This window comes from Theobroma cacao, chromosome 8, assembly GCF_000208745.1.
Source record: "Theobroma cacao cultivar B97-61/B2 chromosome 8, Criollo_cocoa_genome_V2, whole genome shotgun sequence".
Taxonomy (NCBI): Eukaryota; Viridiplantae; Streptophyta; class Magnoliopsida; order Malvales; family Malvaceae; genus Theobroma; species Theobroma cacao.
In genome coordinates this window covers 2,324,669-2,342,544 of record NC_030857.1, presented here as the reverse complement: position 1 = coordinate 2,342,544, position 17,876 = coordinate 2,324,669, and the positions used below count along the sequence as shown (strand labels likewise).

The 17,876-nt window shown below is 39.3% G+C and overlaps 3 protein-coding genes and 1 long non-coding RNA gene across 7 annotated transcripts; 2 read left to right on the top strand and 2 right to left on the bottom strand.

The window, feature by feature from the left end:
* On the top strand, nt 1,530–2,339 carry LOC18591631 (plastocyanin). The gene has a single exon (XM_007017859.2). The coding sequence runs from the start codon at nt 1,643–1,645 to the stop codon at nt 2,144–2,146; it is 504 nt and encodes a 167-aa protein (XP_007017921.1). The 5' UTR covers nt 1,530–1,642; the 3' UTR covers nt 2,147–2,339.
* LOC18591630 (phospholipase D delta) lies at nt 2,233–9,555 on the bottom strand. Of its 2 annotated transcripts, XM_018125736.1 has the most exons (11): nt 8,864–9,555; nt 7,322–8,291; nt 6,630–6,746; nt 6,292–6,486; nt 5,756–6,037; nt 5,611–5,679; nt 5,295–5,442; nt 4,786–4,934; nt 4,202–4,372; nt 3,430–3,630; nt 2,604–2,985 (listed from the first exon to the last, which is right to left on the bottom strand). In XM_018125736.1, the coding sequence occupies exons 2-11, from the start codon at nt 8,231–8,233 to the stop codon at nt 2,692–2,694; spliced, it is 2,538 nt and encodes an 845-aa protein (XP_017981225.1). In that variant the 5' UTR covers nt 8,234–8,291; nt 8,864–9,555; the 3' UTR covers nt 2,604–2,691. The 2 variants fall into 2 exon arrangements, with proteins under 2 accessions (XP_007017919.2, XP_017981225.1); XM_007017857.2 differs by lacking the exon at nt 8,864–9,555 and having other exon boundaries at nt 2,233–2,985; nt 7,322–8,527.
* On the top strand, nt 8,510–9,619 carry LOC18591629. Its single transcript, XR_001929049.1, has 2 exons — nt 8,510–8,557; nt 8,699–9,619. It is a non-coding gene; the product is annotated as an uncharacterized LOC18591629 (long non-coding RNA).
* LOC18591628 lies at nt 9,876–17,081 on the bottom strand. Of its 3 annotated transcripts, none has more exons than XM_007017854.2 (14): nt 16,762–17,081; nt 14,466–14,577; nt 13,447–13,559; nt 13,063–13,185; nt 12,771–12,976; nt 12,497–12,572; nt 12,105–12,191; nt 11,929–12,009; nt 11,715–11,747; nt 11,530–11,583; nt 11,401–11,442; nt 10,982–11,060; nt 10,834–10,904; nt 9,876–10,459 (listed from the first exon to the last, which is right to left on the bottom strand). In XM_007017854.2, exons 1-14 carry the CDS (start codon nt 16,924–16,926, stop codon nt 10,370–10,372), a joined length of 1,332 nt encoding a protein of 443 aa, XP_007017916.1. In that variant the 5' UTR covers nt 16,927–17,081; the 3' UTR covers nt 9,876–10,369. The 3 variants fall into 3 exon arrangements, with proteins under 3 accessions (XP_007017916.1, XP_017981226.1, XP_017981227.1); XM_018125737.1 differs by lacking the exon at nt 16,762–17,081 and adding an exon at nt 15,262–15,911; XM_018125738.1 differs by lacking the exon at nt 16,762–17,081 and adding an exon at nt 14,721–14,816.

The following is a 17,876-nucleotide window of genomic DNA, read 5'->3' as shown; positions in this document are numbered from 1 at the left end:
AATGAGAATGGATTTTAGCTAAACCCTTTGTTTTAGGAAGGAAACTCTTCAAAAGTTTGTACTTGTGAAGTGCAAATGTCTATATTATAATGTTGCAACTCAAAATCAGGGCTGGCAAAAATAGTTACAATGATGAGGTGATATTGCTCCTAGAGAAACTAGTGGTGACATTTGATTGAATTAGGTACTAGATATTATACCCTTTTTTACTTTAAATCTGTTAGGGGGTTAGGGCATTTGACGCGTGTTGGTTTGTTTGTAAATTAATTATAATGTATTGTGCAGATGGTATCTCAGAATGTTGCATTCTTGAGGTATTTCTGTTTTCTCTTCAAAAGCAATGGTACCAGATTGGTGTCAACTTTTGCTTAAGCTGTAGTCCGAAATGGGGCAATGAGATGGGTGGGGATGGCTTCGCTTTCCAATTCTAAAGTTTCCTCTTAAGACTAATTCATGGCCCTTTGCTTGTGTCACCGTGCTAATGGCATAGTTAAATCTCATCATCTTCGGATTTAACTGGTTTAACTTATGTAGATTTACTAGCTGTTTCTCTGGTCATAAGACCATATAGAACGCTTAAGCACGTTCTACCTGGTGTCCTAGGAGAAGCTTTTGTGGGCCAAGCTTACTGTTCAAACGAGAATTTTCAAATTTTTAAGTTAGATTGGGGATGCTAAGGCCTGTAACGGAGGTGGTTAAGGAGAGGAGAGATACCCGCCTCTCGCCTAGAGATTGGCTACATTTCAACACACACCATAGCTAACTCTGGTATGCAGGGCTGTATGTCGAGAGGTATCTATGAAATGAGGTGGTTTTCCCATCATTCAGTCAGAGGGAAGTAAGGTGGCACTTGGAAAGAATTCCTTCAAATTTTGTAAAAGAAACTTGTTCGCTTGTTGGGCTCGTGGTTTTATTCAGACCCAAAATTGATTTCAACCATTTGATAGCTTCAAAGGATTCAGTCGTTTTGCTGCAATTGACTGTCTACGTAGAATCATTAGATTTTCGATGTTTATCTTCCAACCGTATTTGTAATCTTGTGGTTACTGTACTCTCAACTGGTCGTTCTCTCCCAATTCACAGAAATCTTGGTGTTGTAATGGGCCAGTGCGATGTGCACCACATTTCCGGGCAGCCCCTGGGAGTGGCAAAAAATATCAGCCTGGTGATGGCCATCCGCACCTCTTGTCTTCTCACTTGTAAGGTTGTATGGTAAGATTAGCTTGATTTTATCTTTCTGATTAGAATTTATCTTACATTTTATAGTTATAACTGAAGATAAAGGTAAACAAAATAAAAGAAGCAGCAAAGCAAAAGAATCCTCTTCTATTAATTTGGCATACTCGACTTTGCAGTCCTCATCTCATTGTATTCTCCACCTCACATCAGAATTCAGAGGGCCCTTGCCGCGTTACGGGATAGTATCCGACCTAGCCAATCAGAGCAATCCTGAGCAGATAACCATTTCTCCACCCATCCACCCTGTCATCCTTAGAATCACATATCCTTCTTCCAATTCAAACCACACAAAATCAAACTTCATCTTATTAAAAGCCAACCTCTCTCTCTTTCCCTTTTGATTTCCTCTCGCTCTGAGTCTCGAGCACATATCTATCAAGTGAAAAACAGAAGCTTTTGTACAATGGCCGCTGTCACCTCCGCAGCTGTTGCTATCCCATCTTTCACTGGCCTCAAGGCCGGTGCCACCCCAGCTAAAGCTAGTGCCACTACCAAGGTTGCAACCTCTTCAGGCCCAATGCTCAGCATCAAGGCCTCCCTCAAGGATGTTGGTGTTGCTGTTGCCGCCACTGCTGCGAGCGCAATTCTTGCCAGCAACGCCTTGGCCATCGAAGTCAAGCTCGGTGGTGATGATGGGGAATTGGCTTTTGTTCCCAGCGATTTCAGCGTGAGTGCTGGAGAGAAGATTGTCTTCAAGAACAATGCTGGCTTCCCACACAATGTTATCTTCGATGAGGACGAAATCCCAAGCGGCGTCGACGCCTCCAAAATCTCTATGTCTGATGAAGAACTACTTAATGCCCCAGGAGAGGTCTACGCTGTTACCTTGACTGAGAAAGGAACTTACAGCTTCTACTGTACCCCTCACCAGGGTGCTGGCATGGTTGGAAAAGTGACCGTTAACTAAGTTCTTTGTAAAACTTTTATGTACGTTTCATCTCAAACGTCTCTCCTGCTTTTTGAGTGTTATCAGAGTTTTAAGTACTGGGTATGAGAAAATGTATGAGATGAATCTGAAAAGGAAGAGATGCTTTTGTATCCTTGACTTACTTTGAATTTCCGTAGATTTGGTTGTAACACGATTTACATTTTTTTCTTCCCATTTAAATTTTCCTTGAAAAAGACTATTTTCAATGATTCCACTCCAGAGATGAGAGGCAGCCGTTGCCATCTATGGAAATATTTGGCCAGAGGAAACTCTTTAAACCTTCCTGCTGTAATTTAAGGTGGAAGAGTTGCAGAAATTTTAGCCAATAGTACAGATTTATTGATTTCAATAAATAGAATATGGGCATCAAAGTACAAGTCAATCCCATGTGAACCCTGCCTCTGTAATCTGCACTATGCTTGTTGGAAGAACTATATTTGCCCCAACCTCTTTTCCCCTTCTCGAGTGCTGAACTGAAAGTTAATGAATCCATACGATGATATCAACACGAAAACTTTTGAAGCCTATGTAGTAAGAGCATCAGGAAGCGTTGTTCGAGATCCAAGGACCTTGCCACCAACATCTGGGAAGGTCTCTTGTCCAGGCAAGGGGCTTACTTTGCCACTGCTATCTACCTCAATGGGGTATTTGAGGAGGTGCCCCTGTAATTGTGTAAAGGACTCAGCTGAGTACCTTTTCCAGTTTTCCTCAGCAATGTTGTTCACACTCTTCACGCAACCCAAACTTTCAGGTTCCTTGAAGAAATAGTCCACCTTCCCCATGTGTTCTGCCCACAGCGACATTCTGTACCCGTAAACCTGCATAGTCATCAATTAATCTGATCCACATTACTTCTCTAATCTTAAGATAGAGAATTATAATCGCATTCAAATAGGCAACCAGAATGATAATGCGGGCATATTGTGGAGTAAATTCTATGGTCTAGGCATAACTTAATTGGTAGGCATGCTTCTTCCGAAATCGCTCCCAGTAAATCCCCCTTCTCAACATCGACTATGGAATAAAACAAGTGAAAGTCTAAGCCTCTGTTATTAGCAAGCATGCTGGTGCATAAACATTAACAATCACTAAAACAAGGTCCTTAGGCGCAAAAAAGAAAAAGAATGATAGATTGAAAAAGGGAAACAAGGGCCTTGTGGACAGCACTTCTAGGTCTTGGGCAATCCCTAAAGCAGGAAGCAAAGTTTGAAAACTTACTGTATAAGCTATGAAACCCAAATGACAAGGATGAAGGTTCAAACCTGGCCACGCGGGTGTCTCTTCCTCTCACCCCATGTGTAATGAGGTTGATATGCACCCATCGCTATCTCAGTGTCCCTTGAACCAGCCATTGATCGTTGATTAATATTGGCAGATCCCAATATCACATACTCGTCATCTACTATCATTCCCTTAGCATGCACATAAATCATAAACCGCTGGAACTTCTGTGAAGCTGAAACCTGAAAATAGTGATTTCTCTTCACATTCTTAGCTCAATATAAAAGATCAACATCTGACTTAAAACACTTTTATTACACAGAAAACTGATAAGTCGGCTAACATTTACTCCTTGCTTCAATCATCTAAACTCAAAATACAAAGATTAAAGCACTAGAATTCACAAGGGAGCAGAAAACTAAAATAATCTACTATATATCATCAATTAAAACTTCCTCTTTGGTCTAGCTAAACACTATTTTAACATTCCTTTTGTGATCGTTTAGGAAGAGGAAATTATTATCCTATGAGCAGGTTATTTTTTGTGATTTTTCTAGTCCGATGTAGCATCCACATAGCAAAACCACTAAGAAGAATTTGTATCAAAATAAGTAAATGATTAGAAATTCATTCTCCCGACTGAGATAAGTATATGAATGTCAAGAGCCATTAGTCAAGTCACAAGAACATAGATGAAATGGCTTTAAAATAAAAGTGAACTTGGTTCCACTCTAGCTTAGGACCAAACTGAGCTAACACAAATCAAAGCTCTAACAGTCAATTTAACTAAGGTATAACTTGCTGTTTAATTACCGAGTCACCATTATTGGAGAGGGATGAACTTGACCCAGAAAATTCTTTGGGAATTTCTTCCCGATTACCAAGGCAGTAGAAATTTAGGTAGTCCTGTGGATGAGAATTCTCCATACGCATGGATTTCAACTCTTGTGCTATGATTCCATACATCATTTGAATTGTCTGTCCCTGAAAAATCAAAAACACTAAGCTAATTAACAAAATGCAAATTGCTAGCAAGGACGAGAAGTCATCTTGCAAATGAATCATCTATTCTTCCTTGCAAGTAAACAGCCATTTACCATAGCCTTGGCAGTTTCAAAAGATTTGAGTGAACTGTGCCAACTTAACACAAACAACCTTGGCTAGAGCTTAGTTATAAAATTGTTTGCATCACTTCTTAAAGAATAGTACATTGGTGTGAAATTATTTAAAAATTCTAATAAAAAAGAATAAAGCTGAAATCAGTGCCATAGAGTTTGATTATATACTCTTCTACTCTAATTCTAGGTGACATTACAAATATTGTTAAGCACAGTTTTTTGTTTCATTCTAGTAATAAATGATTGGAAAAGGAAAGAAACAAAATCTAGTCATGTTACCTGCCAAAACAGAATTTCTTGCACAGATGCCGAAGAAGGGACACCCTCGGGCCACATTGGTATAACAACATAAACTGCAAATCTCTCCTTTGCTCTTATCTTACTAGCAATCTTCAATGCCAATTCCATAGGAATTAAATTATCAGCACCTAATCATAAAAATAAGAAATATGACTTCTGAGGAGAAAGATCATCTCTTGGAAACAGAGACCAAAAGAGTAACAGTAGTATATTAGACTTCCAACCATATTTAATCCTCAATTACCAAAAACAATAAACGTTTTCATAATAATAAGAACATGAATGTTCATGAAAGTTGAACCACTTTTTAGATTCACAAGCTTATTATTAAAAAGTGGCTCCGCATGACTCTTATAAAGCACAAATTTCATAAGACGGGCAAATAACTCTGTTGTACGAGACATGATTTTCTGATTACTTCTGAGGAACAGCATGAAATGCTTTGAGTGTGAGAAATTATGCAAAAAGCAAACAGATGTTTGTAAAACCTGCTTCTTTGTAAGATGGCCAAGCATATGATGATCCAAGGAAATATTGGTTCTCAATATATATGAAGTGTTGTGCACATCTAATTGCCTGGATGTATGCTGTCTGAAGGCTCTTGTCTATCACCAGATTTTTTGCACAAACAAGATTCTGCAGTAAAATAAAGTAGGAATAAATGATCCACATTGCATAAAAATGCAACATAAAGAATCTAATACTAATTTAAACTAGAAGAAGCATAATGGTAAGTCAAAATATATATAATGAGCTTGCTGTTTCTTTGTCCTAAAGAAAGAGAAAGGAAATAAAAATTAAAACCTGAGATTCTGCTTGATAAACATCTTTAGGAAACCCTTTCACAGATCCTGAATCTATAGACCGGAAAACCTGCCAATTTAAAGAACCGGATAAGGGTTAGATCTAATTGAAGTACTTTGCTTAAAAAAGCATGTTAGTAATTTACCTGAACATGCCAGTTCTCTGGATCTCCTTCCTTGGAAACCCATAATGCAGGATCATCATTTGAGACTGATGCAGAAGGGCTTAGTATCCATGAAATGCGTTCTAACTTTATCAAAGAATCATCATGCCACCTAGTAACCCTTTGGAAACGAAGTCCAAACTCTGACCATTTTATAGCTTTCCTCCAACGCTGCTCAAAGTTTGCAAGAATATCATAAGCAGCAGGCCCTTCAACCTTACAATGTAAATCATGCCATGGTTGCCTTGGCCCCTTGGTTCCTGCCTAACAATTAAAAGGAAAGAAATGACAATACAAAAAAAATTTGAATTAGTATGAGCCATTGAGCTTGAAATTCTTTAAATTAATTGAAGATTATATGCCCTACACAGAAGAGTAATTTAGGTTGGAAAAAGTAACAGTACATTTGTGCAGAACCAGGTGAAGTCCTAGTTTGACTGCTAACAGCATATTAAATTTAGCAGATCATATCAACCGCTTGAGAAGAGAATGAAAATTCCAAACAATGAATTACTCACAGAAAATGTCGGGTTGTGATAATCATCTCGAAATACGGTATTAAGATCCTGAAATAATCGATGTTCAGGTGTATCATAGCGGCCATCACAAAGGTCTAGACCTCCGATAAAAGCAGTAATCTTTCGATTGTTTCCACATGCCTGCGAATCAACAATCACACATTTCTGATGGTGTGTAAAGAGGGTTCCAACAACCTGGATTACAAGCCACAATAAAGTGAGTACATGCTTCAGTTCCTAAGAATGAATTTTTCTCTCTGGAACAACTATGTTATTTAATAGCCAGCACTAATGATGGAAAAAGTGCAATAAGAACTGGACCATAGCATAAAGCATGCCTGTTGCTTGAAAATGCTAAGCTTACTGCTGGCATAACGAGGGGACAGCACACATGAAACAGAAGAGTGCTTGAAAAACTTCCGAGTCTCTTCATCATGAGTTTGCATCACTCCCGACTGCAATCAAACACCCTTCATATTAAAAATTATAACAAATATCTACCCTCAATCAACAAAGACAAAAACACACTATTTATGTAAACCAAAATGAAAAACCAAGAGCATCTGATTTCTATTTTGCAGAAAGGGATCAACCTGGTCCGCAGGAAGAGCCCAATTACAATATTAAACTGACAAAGTCACTTTCTCAACGATGCAGCAGTAATTTTAAAAACAGCCGGCTAATGAAAGGCAAAAAGCTAGCATCGTTGAACAATAGCCAAACCATCATTAACAAGTTTTCTTCTTTAGGCAAAAGGACTTGGTACTGCACTAAAGTACAGGCTTTGAAAACAACAAATTTCCAAAATTCAAACCCCCCATCATTCATTTATGCAAAAGCCTAACGCAGAATCCAGAAACAGCGAAATACTACAAATTTCCCACTAGAAAGACAATGACTTTGCAAAAGCTAACATCACTAAAGACTAAAGACAAGACAAAAATGTCGAAAAACCAAAAAAACAGCAAAGAAAAGATTCCTAATATTTGCTAAGAATATTTCAGAAAAGAGAATAAGAGAAAATCCATACCGTGTTAATGAAAAACTTGCTATGGGAGGTCTTGTCATCCCAAACCAACAACAGAACTCTAACCCCTTCCTGCGACTTGTACTTGAGCAAATCCCCCAAACTCAAATTCCCGCCACTTGGCAACGGCCTCGTCGGCTCTCTTACAAGCTTCACCTCGTGAAAAATCGACCACCCGACGATGTAAACCAGATGATGCGCTTCTAGGATTGCATGACAGATATCTTCCCAACACGGCTCGTTCTTGAACACGGTTCCATTCTCCAATTCAATATCCGGTAGCATCGATTCCTTCACGTGAGCGTCTTGGTATAAAGTAACCGACCCCCCGTGCCGGACAGGGAAATAACAGTTTCCAATCCCGAACTCGGTCGGGTTTGCCGCCATTCCGTATCTGTAAAACGGGATTTCCTCGCATTTGATGAATCTCATTTCCAGGCGAACCGCGCAGTCAGGCTTTGGCGGTTTACCGTAAGAGCTGATTATATGGAACCAACCGCTAACCGTTTCACCGGCGAGAACCTTAACCGCTGACACGGTTGCGACCCCGATAAAATCGGCGCCGAACACGTCATTATCCTTAACGTGAAACTCGACGTGAGATGCTGGGTGGGCCAGGGGGATTTTGAAGCGCTCGTTCCAAATCGGGTTCTGGGAATTCGAAATCACGCGCGTCCGGGCCACCGTGGCACCGGCTAGGCAGACCGTTACATAAGGGTCGCTGGTGATGATTTTACGGTGGTGGTGATTCTTCTTCCGTCTAGAAAACGGGGCTCGACACGTGTCGAATGCGGTTAAGCATCGACGGAGTCGCTCCGAGAGTAAATCCATGTTCGGCAAGCATCGAGCTTCGATGATTTTCAAATCAAGTTCGCCATGCAGACGTACAATTGAATCCGAAATATCGTCCGCCATTGAATCAAATCGAGATATTTTATTCAAAAGCCAGACGAAGAACAGGAAATTGTGGAACCTAAGTAGATAAAATAACAATGTGAAAAGTAGGTTGGTGAAAAGAAGAGTCAGGTTTTGCTTTTCTTGTTTTTGGTGGTTAATTTTCTTATGTTTTCGCGTTGGCTTTAACCAGAGGAACAACAAATCTTACTGCCGCATTATGTAAAATTGGCGTTAGGTTCAAAACAGCAGAATCCGGTTGGTTTCTCCGACCAAGCCAACGGCGACAACCGAAGGCACTGACAAGGAACAGAAAACAAAATGTTAACGAATTTGTTTTGTCACGTTAATGATTCTTTTTTTTAGAAAACAAAAGTTTTTCGATACACGTGGCTGTCATTAGCCTGTGGGTTTTGGGTACTTACATTTATTAGATTTTGCGAAATCATGGGTCCAATTTCCTTTTTTTTTTTTTTTGTTTTAAAGGATAAGATCGAGTTCCTGTCAGATTCCAAAAGGCCAAGCTTTACAATACTAGCAAGAAAAACAGAAGGGGAAGTTCCATAATCACATCAAATTCAATCCAAATTAACTTTGAATAAGAAAGCTTGGAGACTGGTTGGTTGTGAAGATGAGATATGGTGAACTGACCAGTTGACAGAGGCAGAGAGACGTCGGGGGGTTGAACTACATTGATGGAAAGGATGGGCTTGAACATTTCGTAGTTGTCAGCCACGTGGTGGCAGCGTTAAAACCGCGTTTTCAAATTCACTACGCTACTTCATGGATACTGCATCCTTGGCCCGTGGTTAGTTGCTTCTCCTTGTCAGCTTTCATGTTTTAGATCTGCTTTGCCTTCCAATTCCAGCCAACTAAGTCTGATTAACTCGGAAGTTTAGTTAAATGGGAAAAAGTGTTTCTGTCTGAGATATCCTTTTCTGACAGATGAAACGCGTGCATCACACACTTCCTATAGGTCGTAAACACCCATGGGCCATGGGTGGAAGGTCATCAGAGGTCGGCATTCAGCGTTCTCATGACCGCATGAAGGGAAAAGAATTGTTCAATAAAGTAGAAACTGAGGGAAAAGTGAGTTTTCTCAAAAAGGGTACGGAAATTTTTTAAGTTTTAATCATGTTAAAGGAATCATATGAACAGCGATGGCGGCGCCCGCTGATAAGAGAAGAGAGAGAGACACACACACGGGGCAGAGAAGATCCAATTTGTTTTTGTTTTCCTGTTTACTCTTTTCACAGAGAGACTTTTGTTTATTGATTTTGAGCTTCTATTTGTATTAATGGTGTTCATCAGACTTCACCTAGTTTCACCTTCTTCCTATATCTGTAAATATTGGAGATTTTAAAGATTCACCATTGGAAATAACATCAGCATGAGGTTTTAACTTAATTTCTATATATTCCTTTTGAAGCAAACTTGGTTTCTGATCACTTTTGATTGAGAACAAATCACAGTTAATACTACCAAAACTTACAGCTTTTTCCCCCTTCTTCTTTCATTTGATGTATGAGAGGGACATTAGACCTTGCGTTAAAAAAAAATATATCCATCACCACCCCATAAATTGAAGCGTTACTGAACCATTTTCATCAAGGGTTTTTCACATTTTTTGTGATAAATTTGAGAAACATCAACAAGAATATCATTATATTTGCATATGCTCCCAACTCTTGCATTTCTTCTGAAGGAGGCTTTCATTACATGGCAAGCAACCTGCCTTGTCTCTCTCCACTAATGGAAACTGACTATAATACAAAGTTCAGGGGATATTCCCGACTTTAATGATATAAAGCAGTAACACTATCATAGTAAATGAGCCACACCCCAAAAAAGGAAAAAAGAATAATAATTGATGTGCTTTTAGATCTAGGTAACCAGCATTCAGTGTGTCTCTTGCAGAGGCAACTGAAATAAGGCTCCTTTCTGCAGCACCGAGCAGGCTCTATATCTATACCAAGTCAAATGGTTTGAAAGCTACAGCTTGTACAGCTATAAAGCACCATTTCAACTTGAGAAGTTCTACTTCCAACATTTCTAGTCGTTACACTAATATGTATGCACGAATTGTTGAAAATTTTTGCGGGTAATAATAACCTCCAGTAAGGAATGATTCAGAGTTTGGAACATACTCATCCCTTGCTAGGCTTCCATGCAGTTGTAGTTGCCAACTCTTTGACTTGAAATTGGAGGAACGGCCCTTATCATGAGACTCTGGAAGAAGGCTATCATCTACAAGAAAATTGTCTAATTAGTAACTGTGCCCCCAAGCAAAGAAAGCAACCAGAATTTGCAAGTTCAGTGGACAGTCACTACGCTCTGATGCTTTTGTCGGATAAAATTGCTAATATACTATGGAAAAATAAAATAGCTTTTGGTGGCCAAGGCCGATTATTATTTGTCTAGGTAAGCAGCCCGAGCATTCATGAATTGCATTTGTGCACATCCTTGATTACACCTGCCCCAAGCAGGTAAAATGGACTGCAGGGCTGCATTTTCAGAACTCCAAAGAGGAGGGAAATATGACCAAAAATATTACTCCCATAACATGTGAACTGGTGCATAGATGAAAAGAACTACTCATCATGATGTAATAATGCTCTTACCGAGGCAAACCCAACGCACATAATACTGAAACCAGGGAAATAAAATGGTGCTCCTTCAGACAGGAACAAAGCTGGAAGAATGAGTTAACAATGTCAGTTTTTAATTTAGATTGAGCCTAAGGATGAGCTGAATTGAGTTTTGAGGAACCTGTTAGAGGAGAGAAAATCAAGGGAGATGCAACATTGGCAAAGGAACCTATGCCTGAAATGAACCCTTGAGCCTTTCCCTGAAAAAGGGTCAAAAGGAAACAGGCATTAGTCTGCTTTAACAAACACAGAAACAAAACCGAAGGAACTAGTCAAAGGTGGATTTGTCATACATGGCATATTCAGATCAAATATTTGATAATCAAAATTTAGCTGACATTCTGTTTCTTGGATTTGTCATTATATTCTCAAGTAAATTTTCTTGGTTATGTTTGATTTCCTATACAATTTATGTGGAACCTAGTTTAAGCTCCATTTCAGTCACACCGTGGTAAAGGAAAAGGCCCATACTTATTTAATGAAAACAGGATTTATCTTCACAAGACTTTCGCTAAAAGAAGCATATCTACCCAATAATACCTGCTCACAGGGCCCAACTTGTTTAGATACAATGCTCCGTATCTGCTTATTTAAAACAAAAATTGATCAGAAAATATGCGAGAAGATATGCTGAAGATTTTGAAAGAATAAATGAAGTAACAAACTTACACATGGCTGTGAAAAAACATAGAATAAGGAGAACACAGCTGCTGCATAAGGTACCTGCCATTTTACAAAAGTATAGGCCATGGTAAGATAGAACTTAAACTAGTTGAAGCAGAGGGAGAGAGTCAATCATATTAAAAGTTTAAAGGAAAACAAAATTTGAATGTCAGTTAAGTTGCAGGAATTACCCAGACGGACCATGCAATGCTATAGAAGAACATCTGCATTCAAGCCCATAAATTGTTAAATAAAGAATTATAATAAATTATAAAGACAACAGTTTATGCACAAGATCATCACATGACCAGTTACAATATTAATATACTCAACCAAAATCAGTCATGTGTTGATGGAACTGACATGTATGGGCTGTAAATTACATGGAGAGAACATGTAGCTTACATGTGCACAGCTGAAAAAAAGGCCTATTGCCAGCAATCTCTCCTCTCCGAGAGCGGGAGCTAATACGGGCATGAGAAGCAGCTGCAAGATGGCTTCAGTTTCAGATCAACTGGAAAATTGCAAATAAATGAAAAGAAGAATGCAAATGACTTAAAAACAGAACAAAAATGTCATGCCTGGGATATGGTCCCTGCAACTCCAGTAATGACCATTAAGTCAGCAAACTGATCTTTGTTGAAGTGAAACCTGGCCTTTAAATAGTACTGCACAGGAAAGTTCAACCGGTTCATCTTCTCAACTGGAGTCTAATACTTCACTTAATTCTTTATGAAAATCATTCAAACCTTTTGTAAGCACAAAATTTGTTTTTCTGTTTATAAATTGAAATGGTAACATTGGTCAAGTTCATGAAATCGGTTATTAAAACTTATTAAACAAAAACTACATGGAAAAATGAAACAAATGGATGGATAGATAGATTTGTAAGTGACAACTTTGGAATCCAATCTTACAGCCTCAGATAATTGTACAAGAGTTTTGTCCAACTCATATGGGATTAGAAAGGTACCAACAATGAAGCATGGAGGCCCACATCAGAAAGATTGCTGAAAAATGAAACAATTGCCGCTTGCGAAAATGTCAAACTGCACATTTTACCATTCAGATAAGAAACATTAGGTACTTACTCTTAAGAAAAATCAAACACTAACAGCCTGAAGTATAAGGCTTATCAGATTTGTTTTGGGTAATCTCTAAACGTCTCCTTCTTGTCAATTAAGCAAAATTGAGGCAAGGATAAAAGAGATGAGCAGGTTATAGGTGTTGAAGGAAATTTTAGAGACCTGCTCTTCAACAAGGCAAGCATATCTTCTATTGAAGGCATGGTTTTGAACATCTGCATTTTCTTGTCTGACTCCTCATCCGGATTAACAATACCATCAAGTTTTCCTTGCGAGAGTATTGGGGCAGAAAGATTATCATTTATGATCGAATCCGGGAGGAAAATCCTCATGTAAACCGCTGAAAGCATCGCCATTGCCGTCGCAACCTAATAGCAGAAATAATTAAATTCGGTTCATTGGAAAGAATTTACATTAGAGAAAAGGAGAAAGAGAAAGGAGAGAAAAGAGAGACCTGGAAAGTGGAGGCAGTTGAGAGAAAACGGGTAGACAGAGTTCCGCAGACGAATGCACAAGAGCCGATGCCGGAAAGGATTCCAAAAGTTGATACTCGTCGCCCTTCCGGAACATTGTCTGCCTGAAAACGCCAACGCCAAATTTCAGAGATTTAAAATACTGGTTAAAGATGGCAGAGGAAGGAAATATGGCGGGAACTGGACCAACAGACAAAAAGACATCAACCCAGGCTAAAGGGCTGATCAATAAGATAGGCCCAAGGGGGCAAAACCCATGTCCATTATCCTTGGATAAGAAACAGCCTAAGCGACAAAATACCCGACATCAAACTGACCCATATCTTGAACAAGCCCAACTTCAGTAAAGAGAAAGAGAGGTTTACCACATAAGCAAGAGACAGGCAGTGTACGGTTCCTTCACAGAACATGGCCGTCAGAATCTTGAGCACGTAGTACGCATAAAAGAAGCTCCTCGTTCTGCTGTAAGCCAATATGGCTGCAAAAGAAAGCATACGTCATTTCAGTTTCCACGTAAAATTACTAGTCGTCGATGATGGACAACCACCATCGAAAAATTTGCAATATCATAAAATCAAGCCTTTTTATTTTACAAACATTTCCTTTTCCCCTGGAGGACAATTGCAATGTAATGTCGGAGCCTACCTGAAAATGATCCTGCACCATTTGGTAGGCCCCGACGATCTGCCCATGGCGAAGCGCAAACAAAACTTATCAACTAGGTATAAATTTGATCCTAGAGTTAATTATCCAGGTACTCACTTTTGACTTGGAAAAAAAAGGAAAAAACCCGCAAGCTTGCTAGTGCTTTATTCCCACTCCTACCCTGTTTTTCTTTTTCTGCTTAATGGATCTTGATTCCAAATAAAGGGACGTACGTCATTTGAAAGCTTTGTATGGTTTTTAATTTCCCAGCACGAATAAATGCTGCATCGCCTTGTCATTTTCAATTGTGGTGAAAATCGACGGGTTACTATGATCAGTTTGAAAGGAAGCTTCTTCTAGACTCTGCCTTGAAGCTTGCTCCTCCAAGTCAAAAAGAAGCCATTTGCTTTCCATGGTTGCTTATTCCTTTCGGACATTAAGTCTATAGACTGTATCATCTTTAAGGAACATTACTGTTTCCATTGAGGTGGTTGGATGTTGATGGAGATACCTATTCCAGCTAAGGGTATCAGATATTTCAAACGTTTTAAGACTATATGATTGATTGATGGAAATATGCTCCATTATCATAATCAATTTGAAATTAATTTGATGAATACACGTGTGTCGTGTGATTAATTAGTAAATTACTGTCGAGCCCTAGCTTAGAATTGATTTCAGCTTAGCCGAACTGGACGAAAAATTTAGTTTATAAAAACCAAGCATAGCTTTTGCGTACCTAAAGGAATTATGGTGAGAGTCATGGGGACTGTAAGCAAAGCCTTCCTTCCATACTTGTCGGACAGATTACCAACGAGGGGCATCATCACAAGAGATCCCAGCCCAATGATCTGCACAAATCGCAGATCAAACAATAGAAAAGTGAGCATTTGCGTGGATCAGGATGCTGCTTTGTTTAACCAGAAAACAGACAAGTGAACAATGGATGAGAAGTGTACAGTAAACCCAATAAAAAAAGACAAGTGTACAGTACAGTAGCATATGCAAATTTTTCTAAAGAAAAAGTATGTCCGTTCGTAAAAGACACCCAGGTTCTGCTGAAAAGAAGACAAAGAACGAAGCAGCATCTAACAGTTATGAGATGGCTGAAAAATGTGAGTGCGGGTCCTCGCAGTAACACTTTGTCCACACACACATAACGACAACTGAAAGAGCCGAAAATATTTTTCCCTGAAACCGAGGGGAAGTTTCGTTTCATTAATTCACAAAAGAAATTTTGTCTCTATGCTAAGAGTCCCAAGGCTTGGAACCTGCAGCATTTGCCCGTATGAACATCTGTTACTTTGTCCTCCAAAACTACAACTAAATAGACAACTTTGACCCCAAATGGCAGAAAAGAAAAGAAAAAATGGGGAAATCCTTGAGTTTTGATTTGGAATGCAGGAATCGCAGAAAAGATTATGATTAAGTTATATCTAAATTACCATAAATGTCATAAAAACAACACAATGCAATAGGTTTTGGAGAAAACAAAGTGATGACTGTAAGGAAGGACGCATTCTAGGGAAGAGTACCGCTTGTTGAAATCCCGTGAGATAAATTGCCAGGTAGCATTCAATTTTTCCAGGACAAAGTGCAGACATGGTGACATCTATCATGACCGGAATCGTCATGAACGTTGCGAAAATATAGAGAAAGAATGTGAAACAAAGATGGCTCAGCGCCGGTAACTTTGCCATTCTCTCTGTGTCTCTCAAACTTCTGAGCAAGACCAATGAAAAAGGGGGTTCGAAAGGAAAAGCTTCCTAGCTGAAGGGTACGAGAAAAGCTTAAAACAGGCAAAGGTTAGTATTTTGATCTCGGAGATGTTTTCACACCTCACTTGGAAATTGGAACTCTCAACCATTGACGTAAGCGGCCATTGGTGCATCTCACTTTAACTGCTGCAATAATGCTAGAGTGACAGCACAGAGGAGAAATTAAGATTCGAGTCCAAGCAGCAGGCCTTAGACGCCATTGTTAGAGACAGGTACAACCGACCGACTCTAGCACGAGCCTCCGGCCCAGAAAAGATTTGATTGAGCTTTTTGTCAATATTTCTTTTTCTTTCTTCCTTTGTTTTCTCATTTTCTTTTAGGGAGGTGGCAATTTTCATCAATGTCGATATTTACAATTACTTGAATTATCATTCTGGCAACACTTGGAAAGATCAATGATAATGACCCATTGCGTGTGAGTTACTGGATCGTATCTTTTTCATATTTAATTTGGATAAACTCCAATGTTCCTTTTGGTAAACATGAGTAATATCAGAAAACATAGGCCCCTGAAGAAGGAAATATTTTAAGCCTAGGGAAAAACGTTGAGGTACCCAATATTTATTAACAAAAATACAGAAACATAAGGTTGAACAGAAAGCAAATTAGTCTGACACGAAGCAACTTCTTACTACCATCAGCTTATAAGAGTTTCTGTCGTGGTCCAGCAGGTGTTGGTTCAGTAAAAAAATCTACGATGTAACAGTCTAACAGAGCTTGTTTTGGTCTGAAACTTACCTAACTCTGAAGGTCAAAAAGATTTACTCTGTTTTTAAGTGAAAGCCCCTCTGTTTATGAGTGGAAATTAAGCAGGAGAAGGCGGGTTGCTATTGGTCCACATACTTCAGGTGGGACCCAAAACAATGAAATGCGTTTCCTTGAAATTGAAGGGAAATTTCGTCGACTGAGTGAGACAAACAGGGTTTTAACTTGCTGCGATTGTCCTAGGCTCCGAGGATGAAGTTTCTGCTTCCTAATGGTTAGCAGTTTGTTAAATTGTACTTTCGAATCAAGACATTTCTAACTAACATTAACCAAAACCCTTGAAAATGTGCATAATCAAGAACACTCTGGAGGATACTTCTGTGCTTGTCAGGTGATAAAACTGGAATGCAACTAAGTAAATCGTCAATCACCCTACATGCATCTTAACATTATTCGGATGACAACGCACGAGGCCATTGATTGGCAGAGAAAAGTTTGAACAAATGCAAGGAGAATTGAGCATGGGGAAAAACTTGAAAAATATGACATTACCGCTTGTTGAAATCCGGAGAGGTAAATGGCGACAGAGCATTCTTCTTTTCCAGGACAAAGCGCCGCCATTGTCACATCCGTGATGGCCGGAATCACCATAAATGTGGCGAAACTGTGGAGGAAGATGGTCATGAAGAGGTGCCTCAGCCCTGACAGCTTCTCCATTGCTCCCTCCTCACTAATTTCTCAACTGACGCAAACGAGAGAAAACACCTAAAAGGATAAAAACGAAAGCTAGCTCTCTCTCAATCTACAAACCAACACTTTCAAAGCAAGAAAGTGGTCAAGGACGTTAATGTAAAGAATAAGCGTAGTGTAAACATTGCCACATTTCTTTTTATATCACCGTCCTGCATGTCCATTTCGCCTACTGTTTACTGTTTAAGGCTATTGGTGACAACTTGTTGCTAACTTGGAGAAATGACGGACCAATCACAACAAAATAAATGTTAGGCTGCTGGCGGGGTCCACTGTAAATTGACTGCTCTTCTTGATGCCAAAACAGAGAGACTATGTCCCCAGGTTGTAGCTTTAACCACGTTTCTTTTTCCTTTGTTTCCTTTCTTTTTGTAAAACAAGCCGAAATGTGGGAGAAGCTAAAGACTTACGGTGCAAGCATTGCGTAGCTTGCAAGACCTTGCAAAGAGTAAGACCACCGAAGAACAAAAGAACACAACTTCTTCAACATAATGACCGGTTTGCAAAGCGTGCACCGAGTGATTACGCTTCCGAGCGTGCAAGCTTGAGTTAGGTTCATTCACTTGGGTTTCCAATAGAAAATCTTCACTTGGGACAATTTGTTCAAGACTTTAATTCTATTTTATTCCTTTGCTTGAACTAATTGCATGTATTTGGATATTTTGGTTTGCTAAACCCCACCTTTGGCTTTTCAATTTGGACAATACATAAACCATTGCTAGCAACAGCATTTCTTTCTTTGTCGAAGATTTTTTTAAAGTGTTACCTTCGGACCCATGTTGGATTATATGTTAATGATTACAAAGGAACTAGTGTTACAGTGAGATTAATGGTATGAACTTGAAATCCCAAGCTTTATCCACAAACAGGGAGTGGGGAACAGAGGAGAGGAGGCAGCAAAGTTTGAGCAGAAAACA

Bases quoted from the DNA above. Each gene is read 5' to 3' on its own strand.
- LOC18591631 (XM_007017859.2), top strand. From the start codon at position 1,643: ATGGCCGCTGTCACCTCCGCAGCTGTTGCTATCCCATCTTTCACTGGC.
- LOC18591630 (XM_018125736.1), bottom strand. From the start codon at position 8,233: ATGGCGGACGATATTTCGGATTCAATTGTACGTCTGCATGGCGAACTT. The intron at 5,680-5,755 runs GTAAATTACTAA...TTAAATTGGCAG, and splicing joins CAGAGAACTGGCATGTTCAG to GTTTTCCGGTCTATAGATTC. The intron at 4,935-5,294 runs GTTTTACAAACA...TTTTATGATTAG, and splicing joins GCCATCTTACAAAGAAGCAG to GTGCTGATAATTTAATTCCT.
- LOC18591628 (XM_007017854.2), bottom strand. From the start codon at position 16,926: ATGGAGAAGCTGTCAGGGCTGAGGCACCTCTTCATGACCATCTTCCTC. The intron at 12,977-13,062 runs GTCTCTCTTTTC...TTCTGCTATTAG, and splicing joins CAACTGCCTCCACTTTCCAG to GTTGCGACGGCAATGGCGAT. The intron at 12,573-12,770 runs GTCTCTAAAATT...TAAAATGTGCAG, and splicing joins CTTGCCTTGTTGAAGAGCAG to TTTGACATTTTCGCAAGCGG.